Below are 19,006 nucleotides of genomic sequence, written 5' to 3'. Positions count from 1 at the left end.
AATCAGAAACAAGGCAGACATTCCAAATCTTCCCAATATAATACTCTATAGTTTGCTTCAGTATTTTCTGCCATTTGATGGTACCACACAGCAGCACACCATGCTTATTCTTACAGTCAAAACTTCTCTTTGGTAGTTTATACAGAACAAAATTCACCTTGCATAAAACTTCACTGTTGAAAGCTAGATATCTAGTGCTATCTATACACAGAGAGGTGGCACCAGTAGGTAATTTGTCATCTTGTCAGAAACCAGGAAGGCAAAAGCAATTCATTTTACTACTGGGGGAATCTCCCACCCCATTAATTAAAAAGGCAGCCTAGAAAACTCACTTTGGCTTGAGATCAACTTGCAGATCACTAAATTGAGCTGCAGTGATTCCAGCTCCAGCTATCCCTCTTTAAATGTCTGGATCTTGAATTTCTCTGTTTTTCAGCAGTGCACACAAATAATACATTGCAGTGTGCAAACAGAAGCACAAGAACAACACCAACTGATCCACAAGAATCTGCACCATTTCCCTCATACAATCAGTATAAGTATAACTAAATCATGACATAAAGCCCTAAGCTTTGACAAATTCGACCCACTTTATCTTGAGGGCCCTGTCTGATCAGTAAGACAACAGATGAACATATGAGTTGTGAAGCAGCAGAGGTGGAAGTGTCCACCTGGAACCAATTAATACAAGTATCTAGAATGTGAGTAGATTACTTATGCCAAATAGTTCAGAAGGACCACTCTCAGCCTACATGAGAACCACAGGCAGAATAGTTTTTCCTTGAGATATCTGCTATCAAAAACATTAGTTGAAAGCAAGAGAATTTTGATAGAAAAGGATTTGATCCTCCTTAACTTGCTTGACATTCATAATGATCACAGGAGTTTTGGAGGACCCCAGCTTCATAATTACTTCTATATCAGTACAGTACAGTAATATTACACATTATATATACACATTAACACATTATATATACACATTAACACATTACCAGATTCAAGCACTCATGAAAGCAGATAATGCTGCTTAGCAATTAAAAACAAAAAAATGAAACCAAGATCATAGTCAAAAATGAAACTAATGACTAATTTCAAGTATGAACTATCACGTGAATATTCCAGTTGAGTGTCTTCTTTCCTATTTCTTCAAAGCAATGATAAAATGGTTCCACTTTATACTTTCCAGAAAAACAAGTCTAACAGTATATAGAGGCAAGATAGAAAGTTCTGTGACACATGAATACAGGCATTTTTTTTCTTTGTTTTTCTTCTTAATTATTTGAATAGAACTATATACTTACCACTGACATGCAAACTTCTCACTGTCTATTTCTACTATTCCTGGTGGTGGAGCAACATGTGGTGCTGTCCTAGAGGCTATGGAGAATGAGGGAAAGAGAAAAACAAACTTGCTGAAACTATTTTTGTTTTTCTGAATGAAGCACTTCAACTCCACCACTTTCACCAGTGCAGTTTCTCCTGTGTGTGTAACCAAGGAAGTATCCACCTAAGGCAAGTCACAAAGCTATGTTGCACCTCAAGTAACTAAAACGAAGCAGGGCACGCCAAGGCCACAGCCACCACTGAAGTGCAATCATCATGTGTGCACACAGTGAACAAAGAGCTGCCAGATTCATGATTGTGATCCTTATCTCAAGTACTTCAGACTACTGAGCATGATTTTAGAGTGGCATCATATTCTACCAGCACAGGCACAAATAAACAGCAATTATTTTTCCAATTCCAAAGGGGAAGGAAATAAAATGTAAAGAATTTTATTGTGATGTCACATCAGTTCATTCTATTCTCTCTTTTTCATCCCCATAGTTGCATTCTTTTCCAGTCATTTTTGCTATGGTATCTGCATCTATTCCAAACAAGACACTTCAGACATGCCAGAGTCTGTCTAAATGCTTCTTTCCCTATTTTTCCCCCAGAACAAATAGATCTCTTCCATCCTGAGTGCACCTGTGGTATACTGCTATATGTTTTTATTAGTGAAACTAGAATGAGCTACAAATGCTTCTCTTCCCCAACAGTAAGAGTTAGCTGTGCCATCTGCTTTCAACATGAAAGTAAGCCCAAAATAAAACTGCACAAATTAATCATCACTAAGATTTAATTTTCTTAATTTACAATTAAGAAAACACTTTTAAAGCTTTAAACAAATTAAAGTTTGGTTTGCATTGCAGTAAGCTCTTCAGAAGGTTCAAGAGAAGCATGATTCTGTCTATCTCATCTTTGCAATTCTATGAAATATTAGATGCTGTTGCCAATGATATTCTGTGTAAAATACAACACAAAATGGATCTCACATTCTCTGAAATTGTGGGAACAATCTAGAATGGATGGTCTTTCCCCTGCAGATGTTAAAATAAGGAATCTATGTAACTCCCAGTAAATTTTCAGATTATCAACTAAAAAATATTAAGATTCATCTAAAGCTTGTTTCACAACAGTTTTGACAACTGTAACTTTGTATTTGCTCTGTCTCAAAAAAAAGATGCTGGGTGTTATGCATAATGCTACAATTATTCATGTAAATTAATCAGAAACCTGTGGCAGACAAAAATCATATATGGCATAGAAGAAATCTCGTAGAAGCGTATGGTCTCCTGCAGTGATACTAACCTGGGACACCTGTTGCATGGGCCGGTGAAGAACCATGATCCATTACTTGTGGTCTGACATCAGGTAATCCTTGCTGGCTAATGCACTGATGTTCAATGAGTTTTACAGCAGTAAGTGCATCAGGTCCAAACATCTGGATGTCCATAGAAACCAGACATACTAATGTATCTAAAGTATTAAATGTAAAACCAACAATGACATTAGGACGAGACAAATGAATACTGCTGAGACATACTGATTTGCTCCAAACTTGCCATGTGTTGAAAGAAAACAAGCCTCTGCATGCTTCTGTAGCTTTCTGCTCCACCCACTTCATGGCATTAAAAAAACAAAACAAGCAAACAAAACACACAGCAAAAAACCCCGAACCGCCTCACCAAAACCAACCAAAACCTCAAACAACGCCACAAAAAAAAAACCCAACCAACCAACCAACAAACCCCACCAAGTTCCAAAGTTTTAGCTTCTCTAGTTACTAGCATTATAAATTTATTGAGGACACAAAGAAAAAATTTGAGTAAAAATTTCTATTCTAATATCCATCCCTAAGCTCCACACAAACACAACCAAACCACAATTTTAACCACTGAACCTGATACATTCTTAAGTTTTCTTCCCTACATAACCTTGAGTAGTAGATTTTGTTTCTCCCTTACCTATGCTCTTCTCTACTTTAGCAATCTTTGAGCAGGCCACTTCTCCCATTTCTGTGAGCATATATAGCACCTCAAGTGCTGAGATTACAAGCAGCACATCCGGTAGCGTGAGATGACATATGATCTCTTTATAGGATTCTTGATCCACATACTCACAAATTAAGACACCATTATCTTCAGCCTTACAAAGATTTGCCAAGATTTCCATGCCTGAAGAACATAGACAAGATAGTTTGAAACAGCAGTCATTCCAATTCTAATGCAAGAAGAATAGCTAGAGATCTTACCTCTCATTTTTAAAAATCTATCCCTTGACATGAGGCATTTTGTAACAGTGTGAAACATTAGATGAGTAGTTTTGAAATCAACAGGATCCAAAAGAAGCTGATGAGAAAGGAGAAAAAAAAATACAATCTATTTAGAATAAACCAAACCAGGTTGGAAGAGACCTTCAAGATCATCGCGTCCAACCCATCAACCAATCCAACCCACCCAAACAGCTAACCCATGGCTCCAAGCACCCCATCAAGTCTCCTCCTGAACACCTCCAATGACGGTGACTCCACCACCTCCCTGGGCAGCCCATTCCAATGGGCAATCACTCTCTCTGTATAGAACTTCTTCCTAATAGCCAACCTGAACCTCCCCTGGTGCAGCCTGAGACTGTGTCCTCTTGTTCTGGTACTGGCTGCCTGGGAGAAGAGACCAACATCTGCCTGTCTACAACCTCCCTTCGGGTAGTTGTAGAGAGTGATAAGGTCACCCCTGAGTGTCCTCTTCTCCAGGCTGAGCAACCCCAGCTCCCTCAGCCTCTCCTCATAGGACTTGTGTTCCAAACCCCTCACCAACTTTGTTGCCCTTCTCTGGACTCGTTCCAGCATGTCAACATCCTTCCTAAACTGAGGGGCCCAGAACTGGACACAGTACTCGAGGTGTGGCCTAACCAGTGCAGTGTACAGGGGCAGAATGACCTCCCTGCTCCTGCTGGCCATGTTGTTCCTGATGCAGGCCAGGATGCCATTGGCCCTCTTGGCTGCCTGGGCACACTGAAGGCTCATGTTCAGCCTGCCATTGACCAGTACCCCCAGGTCCCTCTCTGCCTGGCTGCTCTCCAGCCACTCTGACCCCAGCCTGTAGCACTGCATGGGGTTGTTGTGGCCAATGTGCAGAACCCGGCACTTGGATGTGTTCAATCTCATGTTGTTGGCTTCTGCCCATCTGTCCAGCCTGTCGAGGTCCCTCTGCAGAGCCTCTCTACCCTCCAGCAGATCAACTCCAGACCAACTCTATGACTAACATTACCTTAAATCAGCATGCAGAAATACAAGATTCAAAAGGGTTTAAATGCAACACAGGTAACTAACACTTGTGCTCACAAAATCAGAACCCTGGGAGTACTTTGAGCCCCAACTCTGAAGTAGCAGTCTAATTTACACTTTTCAGTTCTCAGAATATGGAAAATATCTTTATTCCCAGGTAGTCAAGAGTATACACAGTTATATTTGAATATCCAACAAAGAACATAACTTGAGTAATGACAAATTTTTACTTTTCAAATGCTATCACCATTGTTCATCCTGTTTCTATCTACTTCTACTTCTCAACAAGAGCTCTCAGGTATTATAACATGTAACACACTCTCCTATTCAAGAGTAGCTAGATACATGGTAAATGAAACTACCACTGTTTTTTCTCAGTATTCCTCAGTGGACCAGTATTTCCAAGTCTCATTCCCTGATATTTTATGTTTTACTTCAATGTATGCTATGTATTTTAAAATATAAGGGGTATGTGAACATACCTACCTACAAAATCAGTGTAATTTAGAATAGAATAGAATAAACCAGGTTGGAAGAGACCTTCAAGATCATTGTGTCCAACCTATCATCCAACACCACCTAATCAACTAAACCAAACACTGTACTTTATTGCACTCAAACCTCTTTTAAAAGAGTGATTTAGGCAGTATACCTACTGGGCTAGCTTACTGGTGCCTACTACACATGACATAAAACCCTTTAGAATCATAGAATCATTTTGGTTGGAAAAGGCCTTTAAGATCATCACGCCCAGCCATTATCTAACTCTACAGTCTACCACCCTCTTTCTCAAATGTACTTTGAAGTTTTGACTAAAAGTAAAGTGTAATTGTAAAGTGAAGAAGCCAGGGTACACTCTGCAGGATTTAACTGAATTCCTTTCTTCTCTCTGGGAAACTAAACTGAAAATTATACACTATGAATATTTTGTATCTCCCTGTATCATCAGTCTTCTTCATGTGATTCCATTTTAGCAAACTGACATATATAACCTGCCTTTTTGCTTTGGCTCTGAATTCTCATCTTAAAATTGCTATCTATGAATTCAGGGAATAATTTATTTCCTCCTTCATCCAAAGATCAAGGTGGGGGGGGGGGAAATTAATTTCATTAACACTATAGCAATGCTTTCATCAAAGTGTATGTTAACTGTTCAATTTCAAAGCACATTACCTCTGCTGCAATATTTCCCAGCGTGTCAAGCCCCAACTGCCGTAGAGAAATAAAGTGACTATGAGCAGAGAGCAGCAGGAACCGAAGACAAGTACGATTAGCTGCCAAAAGTTTAACATTTCCCTCTTCAAAAGAAAGATTACGTAAAATCACTGCGATCTGAAGTACCCGCTGCCCTTCGATATCATTAATGCCCAATTTGCGAGGTGGATGAAACAAGGATTCCCAAATCCATTCTTCTGATGGAATATCTGTAAATTAGACAAACAAATGTTAGTCCTTCCTTTAGTCTATTTACCAGCATGCACAGTATTAAGATTAGTCAAGATGTCTCACCTTGAGATTTGCTCCTGTCGGAAATTAGATCACGAACTTCAATATCCTCCACAATGTCCTTCCAAAACTGAAGGGAAAAAAAAACCACACTTGTTTTCTAGGGGATTGTATGTCTTTAAATAGTAATTATTTTTCTATTACATTACAATATTGAAAAATGTGAACAGCATTTTTCTTTCACAACTTTCTAAGACCTCAAGTCATCTAATAGCAGCTACGTTTTTCACCCATGGGACAATACACGAGACGTTCAGTGCTTTTACAAATCCCTCCCTTCAAGCACCAGAAGTACACATTCATGACAAACCAACATGAACACAGAAGTGCTCTGCTGAAATGTGTACTGAAACCATACGGGAAGTTTTCTACAAGCAATCAGAAATACAGCAGTTATCAAGTAGAAAAGAAGTAGAGTTCATCCTCCTGCACCACCTACAAAAGATTAACTCCTAAAGCAGAACATGCTGACTCCTCTTGGTTTCAGTACGCTTACACTCCTGCTACAGGTACAACAGTTACATTTATACCTGAAGAGGCTTTTAAAAGCTTTTTGCTATGTTTTCCACATCATTATAAACAAATAAAGAGAGAGAAGCAACACCCAAAGACCTTTATAAGCAAAACAGAATGCTTCTCCAGACTGGAATACAAAGTGCTTTACAAATGTAGGGCCTGATCTGTAAATGGTTGTTATGCCTGTTGAAATTCAAGAATTAATCAACAGATTGGGGGTTGAAAGCTAATAAAAATACACACTGTGATGTATATTCATGGAAAAATACATCATGATGTTATTTTTTTCTAATGTGTATATTGTAACACAGGCACAAGCATTCCTTTGCCTAATAAAAATTTATACATTTCATTAATGAAATGCAGCTCCTCTTTTGGCCATGATCACAGAATAAAAACTACAAATAAATCTGGATAAAAAGGGAAGGCTTGGAAGTTCAACCAGCTGAACAGCAGGAGAAATTTTGCTATGCAAATGTAATTGCTAAATTACAGCATTCATACCAAGCTTGACACTACTATTTTCTTGAAAAATACAATGCTACAGATTTTCTAAATTGGAAGGAAAAGAATTTTACTCTCCACTGCAACGCTGCTAAATTACATCCAAGTGCTGTTTAGTAAAGAGGATTATTTGCACAGAAAGGATTATTACCTTATTTTAGCAAAGACAAGAACAGCCAGATAGAAGTCTAAGTTCTTATTGTTTGTGACAAACAGATTTTTCTAATTAATACTGAGGCTATCACCAAAAGCCACAGAAGACCCAGGCATGGAGGTAAAATAGCAGAATGCTCTTCATTTTGAGCTGCCTTTAGTTTTATAGGAGGAGACTATTTAAAGAAGAGGCTTCAGTCATTATTCTGAAAAGCACAGAGAAATACATTGTCTGGAAATACTTCTGTCAGTACACACTTTCCTTTAGGATGTTTCCTTTTGGAAAAGCAATGAATACAGTAAGGCTTTGCATTTCACTGCTAGTTAAAAGAAAAATCACAGGAACTTTTAGTTTTTTAATCAGCTAAGGAGATGCTTTTGTTTTTTTTAAGTGAATATTGAAGGGAGATACTTACAGTCTACAACTTCAACCTGAATCTCTTTGAAAGAGGCTGATGTCAGTTACAATACAATGTTAAAACTGCTGTCACACATTAAATATCACAGTATCACAGTATCACTTACGTTGGAAAAGTACCTCGAGGATCATTGAGTCCAACCTATCAACACAGACCCCATGATTAGACCATGGCACCAAGTGCCATGTCCAATCAGCATCATGACATTTTGGTAGCCAAGTCCTCCAATAATTCAGTTTTCACCACTTAAGTGTCTAGTCCAAATGGGAGTATTTTAAAAGCTCTGGCAATACCAAATCATAAAAGAGTATATTTTACTATCTGGAAAGCAAATCATCCTGGATGTTTTTCAAAGGAGGTGCTGGAACGTGTCCAGAGAAGGGCCACAAGGATGATCAGAGGGCTGCAGCACCTCTCCTATGAGGACAGACTGAAGGAGTTGGGGCTGTTCAGTCTGCAGAAGAGAAGGCTCCCAGGTGACCTCATTGTGGCCTTCCAGTATCTGAAGGGGGCCTACAGGAAGGCTGGGGAAGGACTGCTCAGGATATCAGGTAGTGATAGGACTAGGGGGAATGGAATGAAGCTGGAGGTGGGGAGATCCAGGCTAGATGTGAGGAGGAGGTTCTTCACCATGAGAGTGGTGAAACCCTGGAATGGGTTGTCCAGGGAGGTGGTTGAGGCCCCATCCCTGGAGGTGTTTAAGAGCAGGCTGGATGAGGCTCTGGCCAGCCTGATGTAGTGTGGGGTGTCCCTGGCCATGGCAGGGGGTTTGAAACTAGATGATCCCTGTGGTCCCTTCCAACCATGAATGATACTATGATAAAGGGATGGAAAATGAAGATTGAAATTTTTTGCAGATGAAGATACTACAGACTACCCAAGGTAAAGCCTCAAAGTGCTATGGTTGAAGATGAAGACAGGAATACATTGTTGGAAATCTATACATCTAAAACTCACAGAACACACAGAGCCATGCTAGTTGCTTGGATAAATGAGAAAGTCTCTAGTCCCTAAAGAAGCAGCGTGTGAAACTATGCTAGATGTCAACTGAGATAAGATTATCTTTTTCAGAACAGAGCATGGCTCCATTCTGTTAAAGCAAGAGATACACACTAAGGCAGCAAATAAAGTTTACTTATATATAACTGTTACTCAATTTTTTTTCATTATACAGATAGGCTGTGAGCATAAAATGTTAGCCACTCCAACTAGACAACTTTTGCCTCAGGATTAGCTAGAGCATATGCACAGGTCCTCCCTGTGTCTACATGAAATACACCAGAAGAAATGTGCGCCCCTGCAAAGCATCAGTTCTAGAGTTCTGTAAAGTTCCTGAGTTCTAAAGCTCAGAAAAGGCTCTTAAAGCTCTCAGGAAGGGAATCTGCAGGACAGGACATGAATATGCAGATAATATAACTTAAAAAATAACAATTTTTTTCAAATACCTGGTTTTACCCTCTTGAGTGTTTATTCCAGAAGCAGTGTGAGTGATAATCCTCACCAAGAACACAGCTCTACCTGCAGAAATATCTCAGCGTCCTTTGCTTGCTCAAAACCCTAGGTTTGCATTCCCAATGCCAGCAAGTCTCCTGGGTGATTTAGCAATCACAAAGTACCTACCACAGTAACAAGTTAGGCTTCCTGTGAGCATTTTGCAGATTCTAAGATTTCTTATATTCTGTAAGTGGCTCAGAAATATTATCCAAAAGATAGTATCACACACACCCCCCAAAAAAAAACCCAATAAAATTAAATGTTATCCTAGGTAATGAACAAAGGTAAAGAACTCAATTCACATACACAAACTGATTACTTTCAGTAGCCAAGTTCCTTTAGAAAAAGATGCACAGGATTGTACAGAATTCACTAGAAATCAGATGAACCAAATTACTGTCTATAAAAGCAAAGCACATTTGAGTCTAGAAATCACGTAATATAGCAATAACCATGACTGCTTATCGTCATTGTCCAAGAAAGAGTTTAAGTGTCAGCTTGACAGACCAGTGGGAGAGATCAGAGGTTTGAAAAGTAATTTGGGGCACTCAAAAAAATAAGGAACTCTCAATATACACTACAAAAAAACCAAAGAATAAATACACAGTAAAGAAGATGATTATTAAACTTATATAAGGAAGAAAGAGTTGAACAAAGAACTTCACAAAAATAGGAAACCAGGGATGTAAAGCATTATGCAAAGCAATAAAGAAAGCCTAAGCCCTGCATAAGCCTGGATTTCGGAATTGCACAGCTAGAGGACACCTCAAAAAGTCCAACTCCTTAAACTGAATTGGATGGTGCATGAAGAAATGTAATGCAATTATTCATATACTGCATCAGATAGTGGGCAACTGCTGGAGACATGACAGAAATACCTGATAGAACAGCTAAATCTATCTTATATGAATGAGTCACTCTTGAAAGACAAACTATACTCGCAAGTGAACCTGGCTAACATGAGGAAATTCAAAGCAAAATGCAACAGTTAAAAATGGAAAAGCTTCCAGAGTAGATGCAAAAACATCTGAGCAGAACAGGAAAATAACGAAGAGAAGCACTGAGACATTTTTCTGTACTGAAAACTAATTTTAAAAACGCTAATATTGAGACTAATAAATTCAAATGAGCTTGTTTCAAGCAAATAGGAAAAACTTAGCATAAATACATAATTCTACAATTCCCTCCAATGCCTGTATAAAGATATCAAAGTACAGAAATCCTTCAGCCCCAAACTCCAACATAAGGCTCTGCAGAGGGACCTCGACCGACTGGACAGATGGGCAGAGTCCAATGGGATGGCATTCAACAAGGCCAAGTGCCGAGTGCTGCACTTTGGCTACGGCAATCCCATGCAGAGCTACAGGCTGGGGTCAGAGTGGCTGGAGAGCAGCCAGGCAGAGAGGGACCTGGGGGTGCTGATCGACAGCCGCCTGAATATGAGCCAACAGTGTGCCCAGGTGGCCAAGAGGGCCAATAGCATCCTGGCCTGCATTAGGAATAGTGTGGCCAGCAGGAGCAGGGAGGTCATAGTGCCCCTGTACTCTGCTTTGGTTAGGCCGCACCTTGAGTACTGTGTCCAGTTCTGGGCCCCTCAGTATAAGGACATCGAAACACTTGAACGTGTCCAGAGAAGGGCAACAAGGCTGGGGAGAGGCCTTGAACACAAGCACTATGAGGAGAGGCTGAGGGAGCTGGGATTGTTTAGCCTGGAGAAGAGGAGGCTCAGGGGTGACCTCATTGCCCTCTACAACTACCTGAAAGGTGGTTGTAGCCAGGAAGGGGTTGGCCTCTTCTCCCAGGCAACCAGCACCAGAACAAGAGGACACAGTCTCAAGCTGTGCCAGGGGAGGTTTAGACTCGAGGTGAGGAGGAAGTTCTTCACCGAGCGAGTAATTCGTCATTGGAATGGGCTGCCCAGGGAGGTGGTTGAGTCACCGACCCTGGAGGCGTTCAAGGGGAGATTGGACTTGGCACTTGGTGCCATGGTCTAGTCATGGGGTCTGTGTTGATAGGTTGGACTCGATGATCCTCGAGGTCCTTTCCAACCTAAGTGATACTGTGATAAAAAAAAAAAAATCTACTAGTCTGAAGGCAACAATTACAAACCACACCATTTCTATCAATTCCACTGCTATCAGTTTAGAATTCACGTGTTTAAAAAATTGCTTTCCCCAGGCTCCTTTCTATAGAATAGAATAAACCAGGTTGGAAGAGACCTTCAATATTATCACGTCCAACCTATCATCCAACACCACCTAATCAACTAACCCATGCAACCAAGCACCCTGTCAAGTCTCCTCCTGAACACCTCCAGTGATGGCGATTCCACCACCTCCCCGGGCAGTCCATTCCAGTGGGCAATCACTCTCTCTGTGTAAAACTTCCTCCTGACCTGAAGCCTGAACTTCCCCTGGCGCAGCCTGAGACTGTGTCCTCTTGTTCTGGTGCTGGCTGCCTGGGAGAAGAGACCAACCTCTGCCTGTTTACAACCCATGAATCTCCAACACTTGTGTTTATGTCATCTCTTATGCTTTAATCACTAATACAGCATTTTTCCTCTCCCAATTCAAAACTCTTTTTTCCCATCTTTACATGAATATCTAATCTACTGCCATTACAGCAGAAACCAAACTGCAACAGTGTTACAAAATCAAGACATAAACAACTGGCACCAAAATGAAAACGAAAAGCAAACTGAAAAATAACCAACTTTAAAAGATAATGTGAAGGACACACATTCAATAGCCATTCTATTAATCTTAAAGCTGTAAAAGCAAACTTAATAAAAAAGATACACAAACTCTACCCTGCCAACCAAATATCTCTCTGCTATTTCATAAAGCTCCCATAATGCTTCCCCTGATTTCTTTTTTGACACAACCACAGCTGCAATACAAAATAAATTAGATCCAGTAGCAGGGCCAAACAAACGCTTGAAGTAAGATGCTCTGTAAAGTCTGGATTCTTGGCATTACAGTTATTTTTAGATATAGTGTTAGTTTCTGACATGCTTTCAGCAGTATTTCACTACAGAGTTGTACTATACATGTTGCAATGTTCAAAAATAGATCATTGATCCTGGAAAGCATCCAAGCTTCTTATTAGCAAACTTTACTGCAGTTACAGTGGTTCTGCTTAACACTGTTAAAAACATTTATCAGAACCATCTGTCTTCTCGATCACAATTACTTAAGTCTAAATAATTAAGGAACATAGAATAAATTAGAATTCTGAGTAATTTCAAATGTTTGCAGATGCTTTTGCTACCTTAGACCAGCAACCCTCTGTGACAAGTTAAGGTCAAGTGCCAAATGCTTTAAAAAAATTAACCACCGAAAAAAAGCAACAGAGGAACAAACAAACAAACAAAAATGAATGCCCACCAAACCAAAATACAACCTGCATCAATTCTGGACATGTTTTAAACTGGGAAAAGGTAACAAAGATTGAGAAAATGTACTTTTTACATCTTACCTTCAATACACTTGAACCACATTTTCAGGTTCATATACTAACAGATCTTAGAGCTTACTTGTTTTGTTCTCTACCTAGGAAATTTTGGTTAGGGAATCAATCCACTAGTATTTCAGCATTACTTACCATTTAACTAGCACTACTATGGCCCAACTTGTCCCAAAATTGAGTTACATAAAAGACAAACAGAAAAAGCTCCTAACAAATACTTCTCTGTAATACTGGTAAGACATTTCAGTACATGAGACAATGAAGAAATTGAGCAGAAACTCAGCTATGAATTCATAAGGAACTCAGCAGCTTCTCTATTCACATATTTGCTTACAAGCATAAACTATCAGAATATATGTTAATTCATCTTTCATCTATTTTAGCCACGTAAATCATCACCTGAAATTCAATTTAAGGAAACTGTGTATCATAGCAGATATACTGAAGTGTCAAACCCATAATATATGTCATGCTCTCATTCACCTCAAAATGCTCATCTATAATAAAGAGGGAACACTTACACAAATAAACTTTTGTTACATTTTTACCTTGTTTGATTACAGGTACAGTAGATCATGCCCTCTAGTGGAAAGATAAAAAAGCCTTGTTCAAAAATAGCTTAACTGAAATAAACTTGCATCATGGCTCATTTATTTAAGTCTGTCCTAACCTTCCTGTGCTAGGGACACAAGTTTCATAATCCAAACCAGTTCTTCACTCATCAGAGCAGTTTTAAAAGAAAAGCATAGCTCTCTCTTGCCAAATATGTTGTCCAGTTTTCCATGTCCATGTTATCAGCTTTCTTACAAAAAAGAAACACAGAACCTCTTTATTCATCTGCTTACACCTATTTTTAATGTACTTCCTCCTGCTTATCCAAACATTTTGACAACTGTGATTTAATGTTCTCCCGCATTTAAGTCAAAAGAATAAAGTTAAGAGTAATTCTAAAGACATCTGCTGCTATATCTTACAATTTTCTCTCTTTTTAAAGGATTTGATACCCATCATGTGCAGTTCAAAAGTAGTAAGTTTTAAATTACCTTAACAAAATCTCTATCAGTTTTCTCCTTCCATTCTTCTCCGAACACAGCAGAAAATGATCCTAAAGCTTTAAGCATAAAAAGCAGAATTTAGCAAAATGCAAAATAAAGTATTTGACTTTTTACTAATCCATAAACTAAATATTCAGTAACACTACAGAATCTTCCAGTCTTTCCTTTTCATTAAAAATACACAATCCTGCATAAATCAACTGATATTTCTGCAGCTACTGCAGTTTTACAGTTTAAATTGAGAATAAATAGTTCATAAAGAATGGATTATTTGTGAAACCTTTACCAAAAAAAAGACACATGGGGAACTTTTCTACAATTCTTTTTCAAGAATCAAGATAACTGCTCCATTTTCAGCCTCACAACTGTTTTCCATGTGCACTGCATGTGCTGTAAACACTGCTACTGTAATTAAACAAAATCCCAGTCATGTTTTCTAAAAAGCCTAATAGCAGGAGGCAGATTTTGACAATGCTGAACTGAAAGTCAATAAGCAGGAAGTGTAATGGATTTCTTGGGTGTTGAAGCCACCACCACAAATTTTCTAATTGTAATACTCCTAGAAAGCAGCAAAGGCTCAGTCCATCTAACTCACAGACTGAGTCAATCCAAAAATAAACTCGTGTCTTGCAGTAGTTCTGGAATGAACTAATGATATTTTTAAGTCACAGTTACACATTTTGGTTCATATTGTTTTGTTGTTTTGAGTAAAATGCTACAAATTTCAAAGATGACATCAGTTTCATCTCATAGAATCCAAACCATGGCTTAAGCAGCACTCCAAACTGAAGGCACTACACACCCTTTCAACCTCTGGGGCTGTCCTATGACCTGTAATGTAATTGTCATCTCAGACTTTACAGGGGGGGGGAATGCTGAAGACATATTTTTCTTGTTATCTAGAAACACTGCATTATAAATACTGACAATGATAAAGCCTTCATTATAGACTAGTCAAATCTAAAATCCACATGAAATAATCAGACACCATTTATTCACAGCTGAAATGATGGTGACAGTACTTCCATACTACCTGAATTTACTAATGATAGCTTTCATTTGATCACCAAACTCAAATAGATTTACCTTCATTATTTTTAATATGGAAGCATGTAAGTACTTCAAATCAAAGTTTCCTGCTTCAAATAAAAGTAAACACATACAATGTTTTTTATCTAATTTCTCACAATTAGTCCTTGTTAGAAGACTCCCTGGATTTACCTGGAAGATGTAGTCAGGTTGAGATAAAAATGTTTTCCCCAAGGAATGAAAAGAGCAAGCTCATTACATGCTTGTCATTCCTCTTGGCTTTATCTCTAATATTTTTCCACTTAAGAAATAACTAATATAAACCAGCAAAAGTCTGTACTCAGAGTCCAACTTAAGAACTCAAGGAAATACTGTCCACCTCTGTAGCATGCAAAATAATAATGAAATAGCAATACAAGCTTGATAATTTATCTGTCAATTCCTAAGTCCATGGAAGAGTCATCAAACAGGAGAGCTGTGATAAACTCAACAGTCTAGACAGCAAGCACTCTGAAATGATTCAGGACTTCAGTTTCCTTTCAAATGTTTTTCTTTGGAAGTTCTTGTGACTAAGCTAGACGCAGGAACTGGATGAGCAAGATCTGAAGGGCATAGGTAGCAATCAAAAATGCAAGAAAGAAGCTGGAGAACACAACCATAATACTGGGGGGGGGAAGAGGAACAAACTACAAATCCTTATGTAAAAATATCTGTGATCTCATTTTTTCAATAAAAGCTATCAATGTCTAACACTGACTCCCAGAATTTTAAAACAGAATCTGGGACACATCATTACTATGTTTGTGTTTACATATGCAAAGTACATTTATATACAGACAGATATGATCATCTATACCTGCAGACTTAGCTATACTTAGCTGAAAAAAAAACCCCAACAAACATTTGAGCAATTTCTTAGGGTGGCAATTTCTTTAGTGTATTTTAAATATATATATAAATAAAGTCATAAAAATCAGTAAAATACTTTCCCCTCACCATCATAAGACAATTTTAGGATGGCTTGAGTTAATTTATTTGACATGGAGGTCACACTGAACAAGGGAGAAGAATTATTTCACATGCTTAGGTTTGTTTTGAGAACATCTCTCTCTTAAAACTTATGTGCTAACACATTAAGTAATTGCAAAACTCAAAGTAGGAGTTTTAACCCCTGAGTTTTGCATTCTGAATTTCACAACAGTTGACTGTGTAATGAAGTATTAGGATTCAAAACCAAATAAAATCAATTTTTAAGAAGCTAAGTGGGTTATTGTTTTCAGATTGCCCTTTTTTAGTTTTCACATGTGTTGGCTGTTATTATAAACGAACTATGAAGTCAGCATGGACTTAATTTTGGAAGCAAGCAGTAAGAGAGTACAAGCAGATGGAAATCCAGTGCTGTCAATTTGAGCATCTTGAACAATTATCATAAAACCCCTAATTCTTACATTCACTATGCTGTTAAGTAACACTGATTTACATTACCTAACTTTACAAGTTTGTGTGACATCTGATTAAAAATAAAGGTAACCGTGGACAAGGGAAAAAGAAAAAACAAATATATTACAGTGCAATAAACCACACACTTTTAATTACCAAGGGTTGTGAAAGATGCAACAACAGGTATTGACTCTTTCTGTTGCAAAAGTATTGTTATATACTTACTGTCATCAAAAACCCCAGCATTTGCAAGCAGTAAAGTGATGATTTTAGGGTCCTTTTCAAGCTGCATAACATGCTTGCTTTCATTTGAAAGAAGAGTACATACATTAATTGCAAAGTCCACTTCATTTGGGAGTCCAGATAACAATGAAAGCACCAATTTATTATAGTCATTTGGTGAGTTTAAGTCCATAGACAGCCCATAGCTTTGACGAAGGTAATCTAAATAAGAAGAAAACAACACAGAACAAAAAACAAAACACATTTTCGCAGCTAAATGAATTCAGAGAGTACATTAAACAATATAATAAATATTTATTACAAGTTTATTAATAAGGTGGTGTGAGTTGTAACAACTGTTTACAGCATTTATTCTTTTTTTCCATTAGCCTTTGGCCAAAATGCTGAACACATTCTATTTAGCTGCATGCCTTCCTACATAGATATGAATTCCTTCATAATCTCCAGAATGCAGTATTGAAGTATGCTCTCCCAAAGAGAAGTTCCGAAAAAAACAAACTTTAATTGACTACAACTGTAATACAATTTGAAGTCACTTTCTGCATTACAAATTATACATCCTTTCAATGGAGTTCACCAGCTTTTCATTGCTTTATTGGCTCAAGATGAATATTTTGGATTCTAAATGCCGATGTGTTGATCCTGGCTCCGCGTGCACGTGCTTTAATCCTTAGATTTTAAAGTTTAACAAGCCTTATGTTCAAGTCAGGTATTTGTAGAGAAATGACTGATGTGATAGAAGGAGAAAATGTGTCTTGAAAATTAAAATTTTCAAGACAAGCAACTATGCAGCCCTGCTAGTTAGGAAGAGAAACACCTGTAAAGAAAATAAATAGCTCTGGATGTTCATAGTTATTTGTTTTAGTTCACAATGGAAAGTTTTTTGAGTGTAGTAATTTAGTAATTTGAATGACAAATTTGACAGTTCTAATAATATTGTAAATTTATCTACACACTGTAGGCTCTGTGTATATATATGTGTGTGGGAGAAAAATAGCACTGTTTTCCTCAAAAATTTACCTGACACACTGTGTTGCTGGTAGTTATAGGAAGTTGGAATTGCACCAATAGGAAGTTGTGGCTTTGGATTGCCTGGTTGTACCTCATCATCCTCCTCCCCAAAATGATGTACTTTTTCATACTTTTCTAGATAACTGGAATAAAAATTAAAATATTAAAAAATTAAACAAAACAAAAAAACCCCAACACAACAAAGGTCTTGAATACATATATATAGTACAACTAAATCCTTCAACCCCCCAAGAGCCGAACTGCCAAAGGAAACAAGCTGTACAAACATGGAAATTTACTGAAAACAATATACAAAGTGGTATAAAACATAAAACATGAGTCAGACTGACAACAGGCAGTACAGAAAATGTAGATAAATGGAGTTACAGATTTAGATATTCATCTTCAGATTTCTCACCAACAATCCCTTGCTGAATTGCAATCCACTGGGGCCTCTTGTGACTAAGTCAATTTTTTCCAAATCAGGTCTTCCCACCCACGTTAACTCAGCAGGTGAAAGCATCGTAAAAATTGCTCTGTGCAGGTTACCAATATATGTACAAAGGTTAAGCCTGAAAACAGACTTGCTTCTTTTTGCCTGATCTAAAGTGAAACTGTGCACCAAATCCTAACAATTCTACAAGAGTAAGAGAATTTAGAGATACTGAGGACAACAATTGAGAAATTCTGAGCTGTGGCTGCAGCTAATGACTATTGGAAATCACTTCAAATCCCTTAAGAACAAAAACTTGCAAAAAAGCTGATACACTGCGTGCAGAATTGTGTGCAAGCACAGAGATATATATCCCAAAAGTCAATTAGCTTGGTAAAATAATTATTTCAATTAACAGTTAAGTTAAAATTTTAAAACCTTCAAATTATTTACAGTCCAATATATAAAGTCAACCTAAAAGGCCCACTGTAGCCTTAACTTTACAGGGATATTCATTTGTGAAACCCTTAATGAAATTATGTCAAGAACACAAAACTGCTTAAATTTACAACCATTCACTGTGCTGAAAACTGACAATATCAAGGCAATAAAATAATAATAAAAACATTGTATAATCAAGAGATCACTTAAAACACTTACTTTCCTTTTTATATAGGCTACAAAAAGTCGACATATGATAAAAGCCCAAGCTTTTGGTGTCATTTTTGTCATTAGACACTAAAGACATTAACTCAGTGAAGCAGATTTTAAGAAGACAGCTTCTATATTGTAAAAGCTGGTTTTAAGCAAATGAGGAAAATCACTACTGCAAGAAAGAAAAGTAAAATAGTCCACCTTCCTTCTAAAGATGTTATTTCTTGTTGCATTAAAATGGTCATTTAGAGAGCCTGAGCACGGTATTTACATAGGTGTTTTATTCTTTTATGTCCATCTTGCATTTCACCAGAAGTAATACCATAACTTTATTCTGCTTATTATCTGCTTCCAGCTATTTGAGCTTCCTTTCCCCCCCACCCAAACAAATAATTTCTTTCCAGTATTAGTGACCTGTTAAAGCACTCCATAAATGAACACCAAATAAGGTGTTTACACACACAGAGAAAGCTTA

The 19,006-nt window shown here is 37.8% G+C and overlaps 1 protein-coding gene across 3 annotated transcripts in view; it reads right to left on the bottom strand.

The window, feature by feature from the left end:
- The window catches only part of ARID2 (AT-rich interaction domain 2), a 111,390-nt gene that overhangs the window by 31,626 nt on the left and 60,758 nt on the right, over positions 1–19,006 (bottom strand). For all 3 annotated transcript variants that reach the window (XR_010992140.1, XM_068170308.1, XM_068170315.1), the window contains 9 exons: positions 17,454–17,587; positions 16,416–16,634; positions 13,710–13,777; positions 6,116–6,182; positions 5,780–6,030; positions 3,575–3,671; positions 3,288–3,497; positions 2,632–2,799; positions 1,302–1,377 (listed from right to left, as the gene is read on the bottom strand). Coding sequence is in view for 2 of the 3 variants with exons in the window: in XM_068170308.1 (XP_068026409.1) it covers positions 1,302–1,377; positions 2,632–2,799; positions 3,288–3,497; positions 3,575–3,671; positions 5,780–6,030; positions 6,116–6,182; positions 13,710–13,777; positions 16,416–16,634; positions 17,454–17,587 (1,290 nt within the window). In the remaining variant the exon portion in view is untranslated. The remainder of the gene's footprint in view (positions 1–1,301; positions 1,378–2,631; positions 2,800–3,287; positions 3,498–3,574; positions 3,672–5,779; positions 6,031–6,115; positions 6,183–13,709; positions 13,778–16,415; positions 16,635–17,453; positions 17,588–19,006) is intronic.

This window comes from Melanerpes formicivorus, unplaced genomic scaffold, assembly GCF_026170545.1.
Source record: "Melanerpes formicivorus ecotype bairdi unplaced genomic scaffold, bMelFor1.0.p_v2 SCAF_3, whole genome shotgun sequence".
NCBI lineage: Eukaryota > Metazoa > Chordata > Aves > Piciformes > Picidae > Melanerpes > Melanerpes formicivorus.
The sequence above is the reverse complement of the archived record's forward strand: the minus strand, read 5'-3'. Positions and strand labels throughout refer to the sequence as shown.